This window comes from Falco cherrug, chromosome 9 (assembly GCF_023634085.1).
Source record: "Falco cherrug isolate bFalChe1 chromosome 9, bFalChe1.pri, whole genome shotgun sequence".
NCBI classification, from domain to species: Eukaryota; Metazoa; Chordata; class Aves; order Falconiformes; family Falconidae; genus Falco; species Falco cherrug.
The window spans coordinates 10,490,324-10,507,594 of NC_073705.1; the positions used below are offsets into that span (position 1 = coordinate 10,490,324).

The following is a 17,271-nucleotide window of genomic DNA, read 5'->3' on the forward strand; positions in this document are numbered from 1 at the left end:
CACGGGGCATCAGGGGAAGCTGAGCAGAGGTCCAAGTCCTTCCCAAATAAACCACTCAGCCAGCCTGAGGCTCAGATACCTGTTGATGGCAACCACACCAGCTACCCAGGCACATCTCCAGCAGCTGCCAGCCCTCCCCATATCCATCAGAGATGCTCTTTCCAGTTTTCCCACCGTTTTCTTGATGGTAACAGGCATTTGGTTACAGAAGCTACAGCGAGATGGATGACACCAAGTGACCCGTGCATACTGAACACCACCCCTATGGATATACATGTGTTTGCCATCCTCCATCTATCGCGGGGTGAGCGCAGGACGGGGGGCAGCTACGGCCCTTCCCATCAGAGCCCCTGGCTTGCCAGCAGGTTGAGCTGCTCCCGGCGCATGGTTTTGAGTTGAGGCTGGGGAACACGGCTGTGTGCGTCTAGAAAACCTGGGTGCCTGCCAAAAGGAGAAACAGGGAACAGGCTGCCCCCACGCTCAATAAGCAGTAATTGAACAATTACTCAAAGGAGGAAGGTTGTGGGTTTCAAGAAGGTTGTACAGGCTGAGCGCTGGCGAGCGTGCAAGAAAACAGCTTCAGAACCACGCAGGGCTGCACAGCTGCGGGGTGGCATCTCCTGCCGTCCCCTGCATCCCTGCCACGCACCAGGCAGCCATGCAGGGACCAGCCCCTCACGGGGGCTCTGCAAAATCCACCGCCTGGTTTTGCTTTGCTGCCGCTTCTGCAAAGCTGCAGGCTTGGCTGGCAGCCGGCGGGGCGCAGGCTGCGGCGTGCGCAGGGCAGCGTGCCGCGCTCTGTGCCACGGCAGGGCGATGCGCAGGTTCACGCCTCCCGGGGAGAAGCCGGGCAGGATTGATGCTGTGCCGCAAGCCAAACGTGGCTGGACACCTGGCCACTCCCTCAGCGAGCCAGGCGGCACCGCCAGCACGCTCACTGGTGTTCCTCCATGGGCATCTCAGCTTCTCCAGGGGTTTCTCAAACAGCCCTGATATCTCTCACAGAAGCAGCTTCTCCAGAAATCTCTGGCACGTTTTTAAACAAAAAGCACCGAGCACCCAGAGAAGGACTGGGAGCCCCCCCGGTTTGTGGGGCACAGCCCCCCACGCCAGCCAATGCTGCCCCTGCAGCCTGCCTCAGGGTGAGGAGCTGGGACCAGGAGGGCAGGTTCCAGCCCCCCAGGAGGGCACCTGGGAGGCTCCGCATGGTGCAAGAGGCCAGAACAGGGGAAATCTGCCCGTTTGCTGCAACTCTCCCTGGTCCCGCATCCCTCAGTAGGGGCAACACTGGAGCCACTTTCTCCCTCGCTCTGCAGAGCCCCAGACAAGCCCCACAGATCACGGCAGCACCAGCACAAGGTGCTCTGCAGGTCCCACACCAGCCTCTTACAGGCCCCCTCGCAATCACCGTGGCCCTGTGGCAACCACTATGGCCCCATCATAGCCACCATGGCCTCATAACAACCACCATAGCCCTGTCACAGCCACCATGGCCCCTTGGCAACCACCATAACCATGTCATAGCCACCATGGCCCCATGGCAGCCACCACAGTCCCACTACAGCCACCATGGCCCCATGGCAATGACCACAACCATATCATAGCCACCATGGCCCCGTGGCAACCAGCATAACCCTGTCACAGCCACCATGGCCCCGTAGCAGCCACCACAGTCCCACTACAGCCACCATAGCCCCATGGCAACCACCATAGCCCTGTCACAGCCACCATGGCCCCGTGCCAATAGCCACGATCCCACCACAGTCATCATGGTCCCACTGCAGCCACTGTAGCCTTGTCACAGCCACCATGGCCCTGTGGCAACCATCATGGCCCCATCACAGTCCCACAGGATGGCAGCTGCTCCCACCAGCAGCAGCCTCTCGGCCAGGCTGCCTGGGTGGCCCCGCCAGGCTGATGGAGCATTGTGAGCCATGGCTCACGCAGCGCCAGGAATGAGTTTGCTGAGCTGCTCAGGCTCCGGGCAAAGCACATGCTGAGGCACATCATGAACGATGATTAGCAAAATTGAGTCCCAAACCAATAGACACGCTGCACTGGGAACCAAGATGCTGTGGCACACATTGCCCCAGGACCAGCTCAAAACCTTGTTTCAAGATTTCACACATTTACCATGGGAATAATTTGGAAAAAAAAGTATCTCCTGTTTTCTTATAGAGGGTGATTTCTACCCAAAGAAAGCAGCGATATTGCCAGCCACTCTGCAGCAAATTAAACACAGCTGGATGCAGGTAATGGCATCCTGGCTCCAGCAGTAACACTGCAATTTTATTTCGGGGGAATGAAAAGCAAGCTCCAAGCAACCACTTCTGGAAAAACTCTGCCCAGGACAAATGTTGGCTTCACAGGCCAGTCCTCATGGCCACCCATCTGGCACCAGGAGATGACCAATGGCCTGAACTCATCTGCACAAGCACCCCTGTGTCAGCAGGACAAGGGCTGGGCAGGAGGCACCGCACTGAGGGCACAAGGGCTCCGCTGAGCCAGGACACAGGTGCTGGGCAGCCCTGACACACACTGCAGGGAAGGCTTCATGAATCTGGAGTGATAAAAAAGAAATCTGCTGCTGGGCTTCTTTTTCCTGTTTGCTTTGTTGTTTTGTTGTTTGGGTTTTTTTAATTAGGGATGTGGCTATAATCCCTCTCCACCTGGATTTAGCAGTTGCAGAGCTCATTTTCAGGCACCAAAGTGCTGGAGGCAGCGGGGGATGCGCTCAGGACTTGGAGTTGAAGATCCATCTGTGCCAAACCAAGGCGCAAGTGGTGGTGATGCACAGCAGGGTCTGCAGCTCAGCACCAACCCAGCAGCACTCTTTGCTCCCAAAAACACAAGTTTGGCTCCGGGGGGAAGCAGGACATGCTGCTTCATCCCAGGACTGCGCCAGTGCCTCCCCAGGCTGGGAGCCCCAGCTCAGGGCCATCCCTGGGGGATGGTGCTGCTCTGGGTCCTGGCACATGTGTGTGCCTTGGGAAGGGGGCCATGGCCAAGAGAAGCTGGGGAGCACCGAGGGGCTCTGTGCTGTGTCTGCATGTAACCCTACCGACACGCCTGCAGCAAGCTGGGGTCAGGCCCTAGCCTGCAACCTGCTCCCGGAGCTGGGTGCTGAGCCAGGCAGGATAGGGAGCCTTTCCCAGCGGTGATGTGCTACGTGGGGGCCTGATCCAGGCTTCTCCCCACAGGGCAGAGGGCTCTCACACAGCACTGTCCGAGGATGTGCACCCCCAGCTGTGGGCACTGGGCAAGGACACGCTCATCCCCTGAGTCACCCTCCCACTGTGTCACCCATCCAAGGTCTCAGCAGCCTCATGGATGCACGGAGCAGCCCCAGCCCTGGCCCCACGCTGCTCTTGTTTTACAAGATTTCATGCATTTACCATGAGAGTAAATCGGGAAAAAAGCAGGCAGGGCCACACAGCGGCACCACTTGCTCTTAATAAACTAATAATAATAATAATAAACATTAAAAACCAGAAAGAGAAGAAGCAATAGAATAACACGCTGTGTTCTGTTTGGCTTATTTGTTTTGCAACATTGGAGATTGACACTCATGTGTCTGCTCCTATAATTGCCTCTGCTGATGAATCTGGATTGTTTAATTAGAGTCTGCGCATGGAGCTCATCACTAATGGGTAATCACCAATTTGCTGCCAAGGATATAACTTCTTCCCCAAGAAACTTGTCTGTCTCTGAGTGCAGATGGTCCTCGCCATGGTGGGAAGCACTGCCCTTTCAGAGGGCTTTGCTGGTCCCGCACACAACTCCTCGGTGCCAAGAGCAGTAAAGGACAAATCTCTTGCCAATCATCTTCCCTAAAAGCAGAATAATCTATCACTAATTTAAAGTCAAGGCTAACCACTGTTCTTGGCAGCAGGTACTGCCCAAAATACTTAGCTCAGAAGACAACATGCACACGTGCACCAACCACACAAACACCCCAAACTGCAAGGGGGTTTTGCTTTCTGGAGAACACAGTTGGCTTTTCCCACTGGAAGAGCGATGGTCCCCAGGGCTGGCGGTGCCACAGCAGCCCTCACCCCCTCCCCATGGCACCAGCGCGGGGATATGCATGCGATGCACTTACTGCGAGAAGGAGGAATCCACGCTGAAGTCCTCGGCGTGAGGCCTACAGAGCAAGAGCATCACAGGACATGAGGGAAATGTACAGCTGCTGGGCAGAAACCGGGGCGACAGCTGGAGCCGTGCCACGGGGAACGCCAATGCCGGAGGGACAAGCAGCCACCCAAGTGCTGGGCCTGGGGTCGCACCCTGTCTGGGACATTTCCCTGCTGATGTCCCAGGGTGGGGACGCTGGGGACTTGGTGATGCTCTGGTGGCTTTGCCAGTCTACAGCCCTTTAAAGGCTCAGCTCCATGGATTAACACGTTTTATGCTTTTTTGGGGGTTTTATAATGAGTCTCACAAGCTGCACTGCTGTATTGTCTCAAATCAGTGTCATGCTTTCTGTGGAGAAATTAGATTTTGAAAGATGCTGGTTGGGATGTTTTTAGGAATCTAACATTGTGTTTCTCCTACACATACCTTCACAGAGATGATCTTAGACACAGGTTATGACCAGAAAAGGGAAAACAAAAGAAAAGAAAAGAACAGGACGGAATGATGAGTGTAACACGGCAGGTCATGGCAGGGGGAGAAAGACAACCATGAAGATGTACTAGAGCAGGTGGAAGAGGAAGGGACCGTGCTCGTGTACTGTACATCCCGCAGCCAGACAGCAGCACAGTGCTATGAAATGAAGCAATTGCAGCTGCAAAGGAAAAAAAAAATCCCTTTGCAAAAATGACGCTCTCTTCAAGACACATCCATCCCCATGGATGGCCACGAGGCCCCATCACCGCGGGCATTACCTGAGAGTGCCTGAGCTGCAGCCCATCCCTCTCTCCCAGTCTCCAGCAGTGCCCTCTTTCCTGTCCTTATTTAATGTGAATCAGGGCAATCAAGAAATACAACCAAAGCAAAGGGGGCAACTGCAGCTCATGAAGGTTTTTCTTTTATGTTGCTTTGTGCTTTATGAGTCCACAGCACTCCGGCACAGTCCCAACTAAATAAAAGCAATAAATTCACATTTCAATTAGAATGCGAGTCCAACGGAAAGCTAATTCATCCCTCAGCTACAAAGCACACAGAGCAGCCTCCCTGCGACATGATGTAGTTTGCTACTACTCTTCTTTTATGATCTGTGCAAAGGCTGCAGGGAGCAGCTCATGGCCCCGGAGCTGGAGCACCCGCAGGGAGCACAGGCTGCGCCAGAGCCACCATCCTGGGTGACACCGACAGCACCGTCCCCCTGCGTCACGCACAGGAGATGCACCGTTTTGGAGAGATTGCTGGGGGCCCTGAGGGAGGGGGCTGGTGCGGGGGCTGAGGAGGTACTCTGTCGGGACGAAAGGCTCCCACGCAGCCCCGCTGGTGAGCCAGCCTGGTCACCAACCCTCCACAGGAGCTACTCGGGGGGCCGTGGGGCTGCTGGTGGGGACGGGAGGTGGCTTCCAACCCAGCCCTGGCTGAGCCTCTGCCACTGCTTCTGGCCTCCTAGCACATCCAGCCTGGGGGCTGTGCCCCTGGGGCCGCACACCCAACCTTGCCCACCAATAACCCACCTGCCACAAGGAAGCCACTGACCTACCATCTTCCCCTGCCACCCTGCTAGTTTTTAACGTGCCGGTGTGATGCTCAGGGAGCAGTGAGTTAGCTCACACCCAAGGGGTCCCAAATGGTCTCTCGTGCCGTCTCTCCCAGCAATAACAAGTCCTGTGGTGGGGGTCTTAGCTGTGTCGTCCTCCAGAGCAGCCCTGGCATTTATTAACAACAAACAACTCTGATTTTCTCCAGCTGCAGAGCAGAGGCAAGCGCAGCCCCGGGAAGGAGCCTCGCCAGCTCAGCCTCCCTCCTGCCAAATTGGATTATCCCACATTAGCAGCAGGGGCTGTTCAAGCCCCTCCACTTGCATTTGGTTTTGCACAGGAGCTTTTTCTGCCTCGCAGAGATGTTTATGGGGAAGAAACAGCAAATTATTTGGTTTTCTCCTAATACGCTGCCAGCTGGCAACCGGGAAGACTGTATGAACAGGGGCTTATTTCAGCTGCAGCTCCCCAAGGCGGAACACTCCTGAAAACTGAACAGCAACAGCACATTTAATCACACAGCTCGATGGGGTCCTGCAGATCCCCAAGGTCTGGTATCACCGTGGGTCCCAGAGCACCGGGATGAGCCAGCATGATTCCCAGGACACCTTCCTCAGACAGGCAAGCCTGCAAGGCAAATGAACGTCTCATTCACAAAAAGGCAGCAGGAATAAAAGGGACTCTAGAATGATGGACAGACCATAAACCTCCCCAACAGTGGTTTTGGCCACTCTTTGCCATGGTTTAAACACATCTGATAAGACAGTATCAAAAAGTGCTCCCAGCCTGGAAGGGAACCAGCTGCTGGATGCTGATCGCAGGGGGAAGGAGCGACCCTGAGATGCCACACTGAAACCTCTCCTTCCCACCAGGCACCCAAATTCTCATAAGCAGTCTAATTGCTGAGAAATATGGAAAATTGTTTAAGAAAACTAAAAATCACTCCACTTCTCTCCGAATAACAGTTGTTTTCCAGTTCCCAAAAACTTTTTCAAAGTGCAAGCCCAGCCCCAGCAGAGCTGCTAACCCAGCCCCAGGGGGATGCACGAGCATTCTCCCTTTGCTGCTCTGCACAAACTCCACCCCAGCTTTTGTGGACTTGTCTGCAATGTCACTTATCTGGCAATTAATCCAGGTGAACTGCTAGAGAGGATTAGCAGAACGGCATGAACCCTTTTGTGCACCGTCTCACTTGAAAGACTAGATTTACAATATACAGAACTAAAGCCATTTAACTGAGTCAGAAAGGTTACACTGGCTTGTAATTTGTTTTAGGAAATCTACTTTAAATTCACTTTTATATTTCATCCAGATCTGCCTCCCTGAGTATCCCTGCGCAGGTAAACCTCAACTCATCTCATTCCTACCATGGCAGACAGCTACGATGCGGGCAGCGAGCCCAACCTTCGCTCCCTTCCAGAGTCCAGGGTCTGGGAGAGAATTGCCATACCCGCCCAGAGGAAGCTGAGCCCCATCACCCTGGCACTGCCGACCATTAAACCATGATGCCAAGCTCCTGGCTGGTGCAGGCAGCATCTCCCAGAGAGAAGGGCAGAGCAGGGAAGGACGAGAGAAAGGAGAGGAGCAGAGGAGGAAGAAACTTCACTGCTGCAGAGACAGGTCTGCCAGCGCATTGCAAGCTGCAACCCCTTACAAAATGGAAAAGTTTTGTGAGAAGGTGAGGAGAGAATGGTGCATTTATTATTAGAACAAAAGCCACTAATAAACCTTGCTTATGTACAAGAGAGAGCAATCACCTGCCCACCCACGCTGCACAGCAGCTCCTCAGCTGAGCAGCCACCTTTTTACCCCACCCTGCCTCCCTGGCTCTGGCTCTAGCTCCAGCACACCCCAGCAAAGGCAGTTGTTCCCCCTCAAGCTGGGCAAGGATGTGGGGACCCCCAGGCATGCAAGCTGCAGATCCCATCTGCCCCTGTGTTCCAGGGAGGGGACAGCAGCTGGCCCCGAACCCCAGCTCTCCTCCCAGCTCTGCCAGGGTGCTGCGGGATCTGGGTGGCATTTCGTTCATCTGCCTCATGCAGATAATTTGAGGCTAAATACTGTCCCTGTATTTCAAGTACTCGAAGATGCTCAGATGGAGCAGAGAGCAGCAAAGCACAGCAGAGCTCAGCTGAGCTTGCACAGAGATCTGCTCCCTCCCAGCAAACTCCCTGCCAGCTCTGCGCCTTTACCGCTGTCTCCCGATTTTTCTGGGAGGTATTTTGGTAAATGAAAGGTATTAAAAATTAATTTCTGGTTGTGCATTTCCTATTCAATTTACAGCCATCATTTCCAAGAAAATAATAAAAAAAATAATAAAAAATCATGCCTTGACTTAAAGCCCCTGGATGTTACAAAGACACAAGTAATGACCTGCCAACACCGCACTGGGCTTCAGGCTGCTTAATAACCACTTGCAAGGCTCGGAGGCATTTCAAGGCCAGGGGCTAAAGGACACTATATTTGGTGGCTGTCTTTTCTGGCTCTATCTCAGAGCTGGAGGAGACAGCTGTCAGATTTAGTGCCCTTTAGCCCCCAGTCTTGAAATGCCTTCAAAACAGGGGTAAGGCAGGGGGTTTAAGATGAACCAAGCAAGGTAACTGCTTGGGAAGGCTTCCCAAAGTGGTGTTCATCCCCTAAGACATGAGATGCACCACGGTTCCTACCATATTGACAGTGAGAAACTCATCCCCAAAAATAGCCTGATGTGCGAAGGACAGATGGGAGGAGACGAAAAAAGAAAGTAAAGAGGGGGAGAAGGAACAACCAAGAGGAAGGGGAAAGGGAGAGGGAGATGCATGCATCCTGCTTGCAAACGTGCAAGAGGGGAGGACACGCTCGGTGCTTGGGAAGGGCACCCCACCTATCCCGGCTGTGGGACAGAGTGGGGTGACCCCAGGGAAAGGACTCGAGCCCCTAAAACCCTCGGTCTGGAGGAAGCTCAGCAACCGGCAGGCACCTGGAAAAAACACTGACTGCTCCAGGCACACGCCAACACACAGCCTGATGGCTGGAGAAGCGGCACACAGACCAACCTGCCCGCCACCAGCAGCAAAGCACGCCACACCGGCAGCACCCCGGACCGTGAGCCTGGCTGCCTCCTCCCCACAGAGCGGCACCTCAAGGTGCTGCGTTAATCACAGAGGTAGTTGTCCTTGGTGTTACTCTGCAAAACCCACATCACAACTAGAATGACATAAAGTTTAGAACCAACCAAGGCGTGGTGTCAAAAACGCAGCATTACCTGCAGCAGCCAGACAAGCCGTTCCCAGCCCAGTGCCCAGCAGCTCCCAGTACTGCCCATGATTACCTTCCAGAAGGTTTTAGCTCTCCCAAAGGGGCAGGTGCTGCCAAGCCTGGGCACTGGGCTCTGTCTGCTGGGCAAAAAGGCCCTACAGATGCTGAGGCTGCTCTAACACACACCTTCCTGCCTTTCCCAAGGAGCTAAATGAGTCCCTGCAGCCCTGTCAAGGACTATGCCTGAGCTGGGAGGTGGGCTGCAAGACCCCGCTGTGCAGGAGCCCTGTACGACACCAACGGCTGCACCGGCAGCTTGTGCCCACTCAGAGGGATGGCCATGGCTGCATCCTGCTCTTACCATGAGCAGGAAAGCCTCCACTGGAGGAGAAGGAGGAGAAACGTGCTAACCCCCATGCCCTGATGGGACCTGATGGCAATGAGGGACCTAAAATAAACCAAGCAGAAGCCCAAGTGCGTGTTTCAAGTGTAGGCATCCTCAGGTTAGGCGCCTCGTCTGCGTGTCAGCGCCTATATAGGGCACCGAGATTTTCAGTGGTGCTGGCGTCTCACCAGCAGCCGTGGGAGGAGGGCTCAGCGCTTCCAAAACTCAGTCTGTTCCCCTCAGGCACCCGGCTACAGCACCAACAGCTTGGGGATTAGCATTGCCCCCCACCCAGGGGATGCAAACGCTTTCTGCCAGAGTGCACCTGGGGACAGAGATAGGGACTTGAGGGACGGGGACCACAAACAGGGGACCAGCCTCTGAAATATATCCGAAACCGCAGGAGGGAGCTCAGAGCTGAGCCCTGACTGGGACACGGTGATGTAGGTCTTGTCCCCGCACAGAGGAGTGGGAGCAAAATGGGGAGGATGAGCAGAGCTTGGGGGCTGTTCCAGTGCAGCCCCAGGATGAGCCCAGAAACAGCCAGGCTCAAGCCCCCATGCCACAGCCCGGGATGAAATCACTGGCTGTGTTTATGAACAGCTCTGTTTAGCGCGAAGGATGCCAGCTGTCTGCTCGCTGTGCTGGCAGCCGGGATCTGGGATCATTTCCTGTTCATCAGGATCAGGCAGCGTGTTTGCATATCACCCTTATAACAGAGTTCAGCAGTTGAGCACCCTGCCCATTTTTGAGGTGGTCCCACACTGAAAACACACTCAGCATCATACAGCAGCACCCACTGGTATGTGGGAAGGACATACCCAGGTTAAATGGCGTGCGGGCAATGCCACCCCGCACACAGCCCTACGATGCTGCCTGGAAGAACAACCCAAGGAAACTACACACAAGGCTGCAAGGAGAGGCGATGCTCAGCAGGCACCTTCCCCCAGGGATTCTGGGCATGGACCCGCAGGCAGGCTGGGTGGTTGGACCCCAGCTCCGAGACCAGCCCATGGCTTGGTTATTGCCAGCAGAAGGCTCAGAGATGCTGTGCTCCAGTCTGGACAACCATCACAGAGCATCAACACCCTGCCAGCAAACAGCTGTGGGGCACAGCAAACCCTGGCGTGGACTCGGTGCTCTCCGTACAGAGAGACCCACCACCAGAAATACATCCCGACAAGGCAGTGCCCAGCCCATCCAGAGGGAGAGCAGACCAAGCCAAGGACTTTGTAAGTGAAACCCTCTGGACACCTCAGGCTCTCCGAAGGCTCCTGCAGGGACCCTGCCTGCAGCAGTACTGGTTCCTGCCTGCTTTGGGTGGCACAGACTGCTCTGGCTCAGAGGGGAGAAGTGCTGGAGCTAGGTCTGGCACAGCCACAGAAATCCTCCCATAACCACACCATCCCAACACCCCCAGACTCAGCATTTCTCCAGTTTCTGATATAAACCCTCAGCAGGCAGCCAAGGGAGGACTGCATGGCGCCGGGGGCCAGGGTGGACAAGCCCCACACAAGGGAAGTCCCTGCCACAGCACTTCTCCTCCACAAAAACACCTCACTGAAAGCTGAGGTGGCAAACCTGCTTATGCTATTCACTGAAGACAGAGATACATCTCCAAAAGCTCTTTGTTAGAAAAGGCTTTTGTTAAAGAAATGTTAAAAAAAAATTAAATTTGGTGTTGACTTATTGTCCCCCTGCCTGAAAGGATTCAGCAACATGGCACAGCGGTGGTTGCACAGCGGGGCAAATTGCACCCAGGCACTTGCTGCTGTGACCTGCTACAGAGACCACCACCAGGAAACCTGGCTGCAAGGACAGAGTGGTTGTAATGGTTTCAATAGCCAGACTGGACTTTTCCACTGGTCTGCTTGAGTGTTAGGTGATGATGAAAACACATTTAATGAGACCCGTTTGTTAACGCTTGGCTGCCCCTTGGGGCAAAAAACATCGACTGGTTAGAAATTACATTTTCAGATACGTTTGGGTGACTTCCTCACTCCCCAAAGCACTTTACCTCCAAGAGACACTGCATTAAATTGGCCCTGGCAGAGTGCTGCTATTTCTCACTGTGTAGACTCCAGCCACTTTGTTGCCAGTAACATGGCTGAAGAAAAGTCCCATTTATTCCTGCCAAAAATACTTCAAACTGAGAGACGAGGTAAGGCTGCGGGGGGTGGGACTGTGCAGCCTGAAGGGAAGAAAAGGAGGGAAGGATCTAATTGCTGCCCTCACCTACTTGACGGGTGAGGTGCAGGCAGCCTCCTCTCGGATGCACACAGCAAAAGGGCAAGAGGGAACAGGTACAAGATGCAGCAAGGCAAAAATTCTTCATCCTGAGAGTGATCAAGCTCTGAACTAGGCAGCCAGAGAAGCTGAGAAATCTCCTGCCTGGGAGATGTCCAACACTCAGCAGGGCTGGTCCTGAGCCAGCTGAGCCAACTTTAAAGTTAGTCCAGCTTTGAGAAGGGGTTGGACCAGAGCCCTCCAGAGGTCCTCCCCAACCTCAACTCTCCTGCAATGCTAATTTTCTTCCCCAAACCTCAGCAGGTCAGATTTTGGCTATCAGCAGCTCAGCAAACATGACTCAAAGAGGCAAGGGTGGAAATGTGGGGCAGGGAGGGGACACACAGCACTGCCCCCCTCCCAGGGCCTAGGGCAGAGATTCAAAATCAGATACCTTAAGGGTATGTTTGCAATCCCTTCAGAGCATCAGAGTGCCCCAGGACGGGTAATGGTCAGAGTTTCCCCTACATCCAGCAGAGCTGCATAAACAGGACACCACTATCTTATAAAAATGTTTGTTTGTGTTTTTAAACCCACATCTCCGGTATGACGGAGAGATCCCCAGCCCATGAAACGGGATCCAAACACAGATATTTACATGTCCTCATGCTTGCCAGCAGCTTCCTCCCAAACACAGAGCCACTCAATAGAGAGCACACTGCAGCATTTGGCTTTTCTGTGATTTTGTTCCCTGTCACACCTTTCTCTTTCAAATTCTCCCCAACACAAGCCACATGGGACCAACCTGTCTCAGGAAAAGCCTGGCTCATAGGAGAAAGACTCAACTTTTCACGGCTTGCTCCAGCCACACAATTGCTGCACGCCAGGAGAGTTTCAGTGCCCAGGCAGCAGGTCTGGCAGCAGAGCCTGCCCTCCCCAAAGCAGCCGGGGGGCTGCCCAGGTTGCATCCCCTTCTCAGAGCAGCCCCTGATGTACAGAAGTAGCTGCAAGCATCTTTAGTGGGAGCTACTTCCACATGAGCAGCCTGGGCAAGTCCCATCCCACCCACAGCTCTCCACCCACAGGAAAGCATCCTTGTCCTGGATGCCCAGGGCCAGCCCCGAACTCCCCTTTTTACCTCCAAAAGTGGAATAATACATGGCTGTAGAATGATTTATCTCCAGAGGAATTCAAATCCTCTCCTCCTGTTTTGACTGAGAACCCCTAAAAGCTTTCAGATGCTGCAATGACTGAGACAGAGCAATGAGGTAAATAAAGTAGGTGAGAATAAATGTAACTGGATTCAGTCATCTAGGAAATTCATTTGCATCCCTGACAAGATCCTGTAACACAGCATCTTCTTACACCATCACCAGGTAAATTAACTCCCAACTTCCAGTGACAATTGTCACTGCTAACTTGATAAGGCTGCTTGTGTCTGGCTTTGGAGGAGACGAAGCATCTCAAACACACTATTCATCATTTCCAAAGCAATCTTCCTGCCTTTGTTGCTCACACATGCAGTGAAAGAGAAGCGCACAAATCTTAATCTTAATTGCCAACTCAGTTGTTGGGAAGTGGCACACAAAGAAGGGAAGCCCAGCAGTCGGGAATTCAAACACTGCCAGCGGCAGCTCAGGGCTCTGCCCACTGCCAGAATGTAAAAGTGTTGCCATCAACTTCTCTAACTCTTGGCATCAGCTCCTCACAAGACTGCAGCAAAACACTTGAAATTCCAGCAAAACCGAGGGAATGGGGTTCTTTTATAATGCCCTGAGGCACCCTGGTGTGCTCTGCACACTTGACCTTCTGGAAAGGGTCCACTAAAACACTGTAGCTATGCAATTTTTGGAATCGTTGCACCCTGCCCCTCCAGATCCAATGACTTGCAGCATCCCTCCTTTGTGCCATGCCCCCCACAAGAGACAAGGCGGGTCAGCCCAGGGATGAAGGTTTGGCTCCCTGGTCCTGGGCAGGCACCTCCCAAGCTTCTGAGGGCAGGAGAGGAGATGCCTGTCTTGCATGTTTAATCACAGCTGAGTAACGGTGGTTGGGATGGGTTTGTGAGTCCCCCAGTTGCAAGTACGAGTCTTTTTGTAGTCCCAGTGCATCTGGATCTGAACACTGGCACTGTTGTGAGGGTTACATCAACAGTACCTGAAGGAGCACAGAGAGAAAGCAAACTCACTCCTTAGGCTTTGCCAGCAATAGTGTCCAGGCCATGCCTTCAGAGGTGCAGAGCCTAGAACAGGTCTATCTTGGATGTCTTTTTGAAGCAATGAAAGCAACATGCAAAAGCAGAGCGAAAGTAGTCTGATTGACACTGGGAGCAGATTCAGATTGCTTGTCAAAACACACCAAGACCACAGAAGCTTCAGGGATTTAGTTCCAATGCACCCACATGATGCCCATCTACAGCTTTCTACATGTGTAAGCCCTTGCCTCATGAAGTCAGAAGGCCTAACAACCCACAAGATCCATGTGTTTGCTCACCAGAGAACCAACATCGGTGCCATCTGGAGAGTTGACACACCACACACCAGACTGAGACATGCACTCTCAGTTCCACAAGTACACCAGGACTCTGCCTCCCAGACCTGGAGACTAAAGCACATCCCTGGCACAGCTCGGCACCGGGGGAACACCCACGCTGATGCTCTTGCCTTGCCCCCACATCACACACCTCCTTCCTCAGCTTCCCCAGTGGGGACCACATCTGCCAGTCCTGGCTTGGTGCCATCTTCCCTCCAGCCCACCAGTAGGATTCACTGAGATACTGAAGCTGAGGTGCTAATTCTTTCCAATCTAAAGCCAAACAAGTAAAATTCACCATGAGGAGCAGCTTTCCAAAGCGCTCATTTGCACTGGAAACCCAAGCTAGAAACAGCACCAAGTTACATCCTAGAAGATATACAGTACACAATCACAGGTGAGGCAATTTTTGCCAAGAAGAAAGAGAGCATGGATGGGCTGAAAGGCTGACTAGATGAGGGGAAACAAAACAAAACAAAACAAACACACACACACACACAAAAAAGAAAAGAAAAAAAAGAAAGAAAATGGAATGAACAGAACAAGAACTGGATTACTGACATATGCACCCTGATCTCATCATAACTAGGGGACCTGTCTTCTTCTGAAACACTGTAATTCAAGTGCAATATTAAAGCATTTTATCATTCTGAAAAACAGCTCATTTCTTTCTATACACATCAGCTGGGTGCTTGCAGAAAGAGGCTGCAGCATTTTGTATGATAGCTTCTTTTTTTTTTTTTCCCCAGTTACAAATAAATTATTCCTCAGATGAAGAAATCAAGCATCTCTCCCTCCATCCAAACATGGTGCTTATGTACAGTGCATACTGTGGGGTTAGCAGTGTAAATAAGCTTCAGTCTTCCACTGCACAGATAAGGCGCAGTACAAGTTCACAGTGTTGTGTGGCAGCCCCACGATCTCAGGGCTGCCATTCAGACATGGGTTTAGCATATAGAAAACCAAGAAGCACTTATAAAAAATTTAAAGGAAATGGCTTTCTTCTGTTCCAGCTACCTATTTCATAATACAACTTTGGAGCTGGGGTGGCTCTTTAACATAGCTACCAGAAGGATTTGATCCCACCACCCCTCCAGCCCGAACTGGCACTAATCCTTTCCCTCTCATTTAAAAGATAAAAGGTGCTGCCTCCCCCACCCACGCAGCCCCACGAACCACTGCAGTCCTGCAATACCTTTGTCCGACATCACTCCCCAAGGATCCCATCCTCCGAGTCGGTAGCAAGGGGCTCACACCGTGGACATCTTCTGTCGTTGCTGGTGGGACAGTTTTTACATGGGAATTGCTCTCTGAGGGGGAATTCTTCAGCTTGGCTCTTGCCATCCTGCCAGCTTTGGCTGCCTCTGTGACTTGCTCCTCTTTCCCCCCTGAACTCTCTCATACACAGCAATCCTCACCGCATTCAGTTTAGAGCTGTCGGCACGTACCATCTCCTTCCTTCTTCTCTCTCCCCAGTCACGGCTGCTCAGTGGAACAATCCTGCCCTGTACATTTATTTTGGTAGTGAGGGGAGTCAAGGCAAACTCTCCAGCTTTGCTGCTGCAATGAATTTGGTGCAAAATGACCCAGAAAACATCCACAATACAGAAATCTCTGAAATGGCTTTGTTTAGTAAATAATGTAATTATTACTACTTGGCTGCCTCCTTTAAAAAAATGATTGCAGTGCTCTTATCACCACAAGCAGGGCAGGGGCTGAGGGATTATTTTTTCCCATCCCTGTTTTTCAGTAGCAACGTGAGGGGGAGGAAGCTATTTTATCTTATTCCTCTGTGTAGAGCAGTGTGTGGACTGCATGCCAGGGAATAGACTCAGCGTGCTTGGCTCGCACACACAGAGCAGCTGAGCAAGGTCCCCTCCTAAACACACCCGCTGTGAACCGAGCCGAGAGGAACTCGCTGCTGCTTCCCTTGGAGCGGCGAGCGGCCATAGGGGCTCAACCCCTGCTCCCCTGGCCAGGCTACAACAGCCCCCAGAGAGGTGCACCCCACCTGTCCCAGAACAACACAGCCTTCCCTCTTTGGGTGGGAACAAAAGCTGCTGCTCCTTGACCACGCTTGGCACCGATTTCTCACGTGTCAAACAGAAAAGGGAATTCACGGTAGCCAGGGGAGGGGGAGATAAACCCGTGAGTCCCCCAGTGCGCAGGTGGGACTGGAAAGGGGAGTCACGCATCCCGCCCTCCTCTGGGAATGCCACCAGTCCATAGCTGCTCCCGGTGGTGCTTGGTGCAGCCCTCAACAAAGAGCATCTTCAAGCGGCCCACGGGGGGGCACAGCGCGGAGCCGCTCCCCCGGGGCACGGGGCTCAGCACCACGGACAGCGGCGGCCGGCACCGCCCCACGGCACGCCAACACCGCCCCACGGCACGCCAACTTCACGTGACATGTTGTAAAATTGCTTGGAGGGGGGACTTACAGACCTACTCTTATAACACCACCGTGCAGCGCTATGACACGCCAACACTGCGCCAACGTGACCCCACGGTGCATCGATGCAGCCCCATGGTATGCCAAGTGCCACTCAGCTGGACATCACTGTCTCATGGCAATGCTGCCCTGCTGCGTACCTTGAAGAGCAAATTCACGGACTGATCACCACTGAGACACCACGACGTGAAGAGCCAGTGCAAGTAACTCTGCGCCACCCCAGCATTTCTTTCAACTGAACATGGTGCACAAAGAGTCAACGTATTGATACCTGGGAGGGTCGCCGGAGAGCAGACAACTGGGCGAAGGCTGTCTGAAGTACCTTCAGAATGACAAGCTGACTGTTTCCTTTGGCACCAGCCATGTGCCCTAACCACACACACCCCTCCATACCGCCGCGAGGCTAGCGGGGCACCCGACTCCACTGTCTTGCACCCAACTCTGGCAAGAAAAGCCCAGTTCTCTTCTTTCCCTCTTTTAACCGTGAGCTGTCCGGCACGAGCTCTGCTCTCTGTTCGTCCCCCCAAGATCAGTACCTTGCCATGACTTACCCCATGACACTGGCAGTCCCTGGCTGCTCTAGGAAAAGAAACCAAGTCCCCGTTTCCTGTTAACCAAACCCTTGTTTCCCTACTCAGAGCATTATTTCTTAATGGGATTTCACTGTAAGACATGCTTTATTTCAGCATTTTGAAATGTAAAATGGATAAAAACCCACAGCCCATTTACTAACGTGCCAGCTTTCAGCGTACACTTAATTTCTTCTTTTGCCTCAAAAT

The 17,271-nt window shown here is 53.0% G+C and overlaps 1 protein-coding gene across 8 annotated transcripts in view; it reads right to left on the reverse strand.

The window, feature by feature from the left end:
- The window catches only part of KCNT1 (potassium sodium-activated channel subfamily T member 1), a 90,624-nt gene that overhangs the window by 32,962 nt on the left and 40,391 nt on the right, over window positions 1-17,271 (reverse strand). The window contains exons 1-2 of one of the 8 annotated variants that reach the window (XM_055720200.1): window positions 15,239-15,514; window positions 4,103-4,144 (exon numbers count right to left, since the gene is read on the reverse strand). The exons of 6 other annotated variants lie outside the window; for them this stretch is intronic. In XM_055720200.1, the coding sequence (XP_055576175.1) occupies window positions 4,103-4,144; window positions 15,239-15,387 (191 nt within the window). In that variant the 5' untranslated portion in view covers window positions 15,388-15,514. Of the gene's footprint in view, window positions 1-4,102; window positions 4,145-15,238; window positions 15,515-17,271 lie in introns of those variants that run through there. One more of the 8 variants, XM_055720201.1, reaches the window with a different exon arrangement.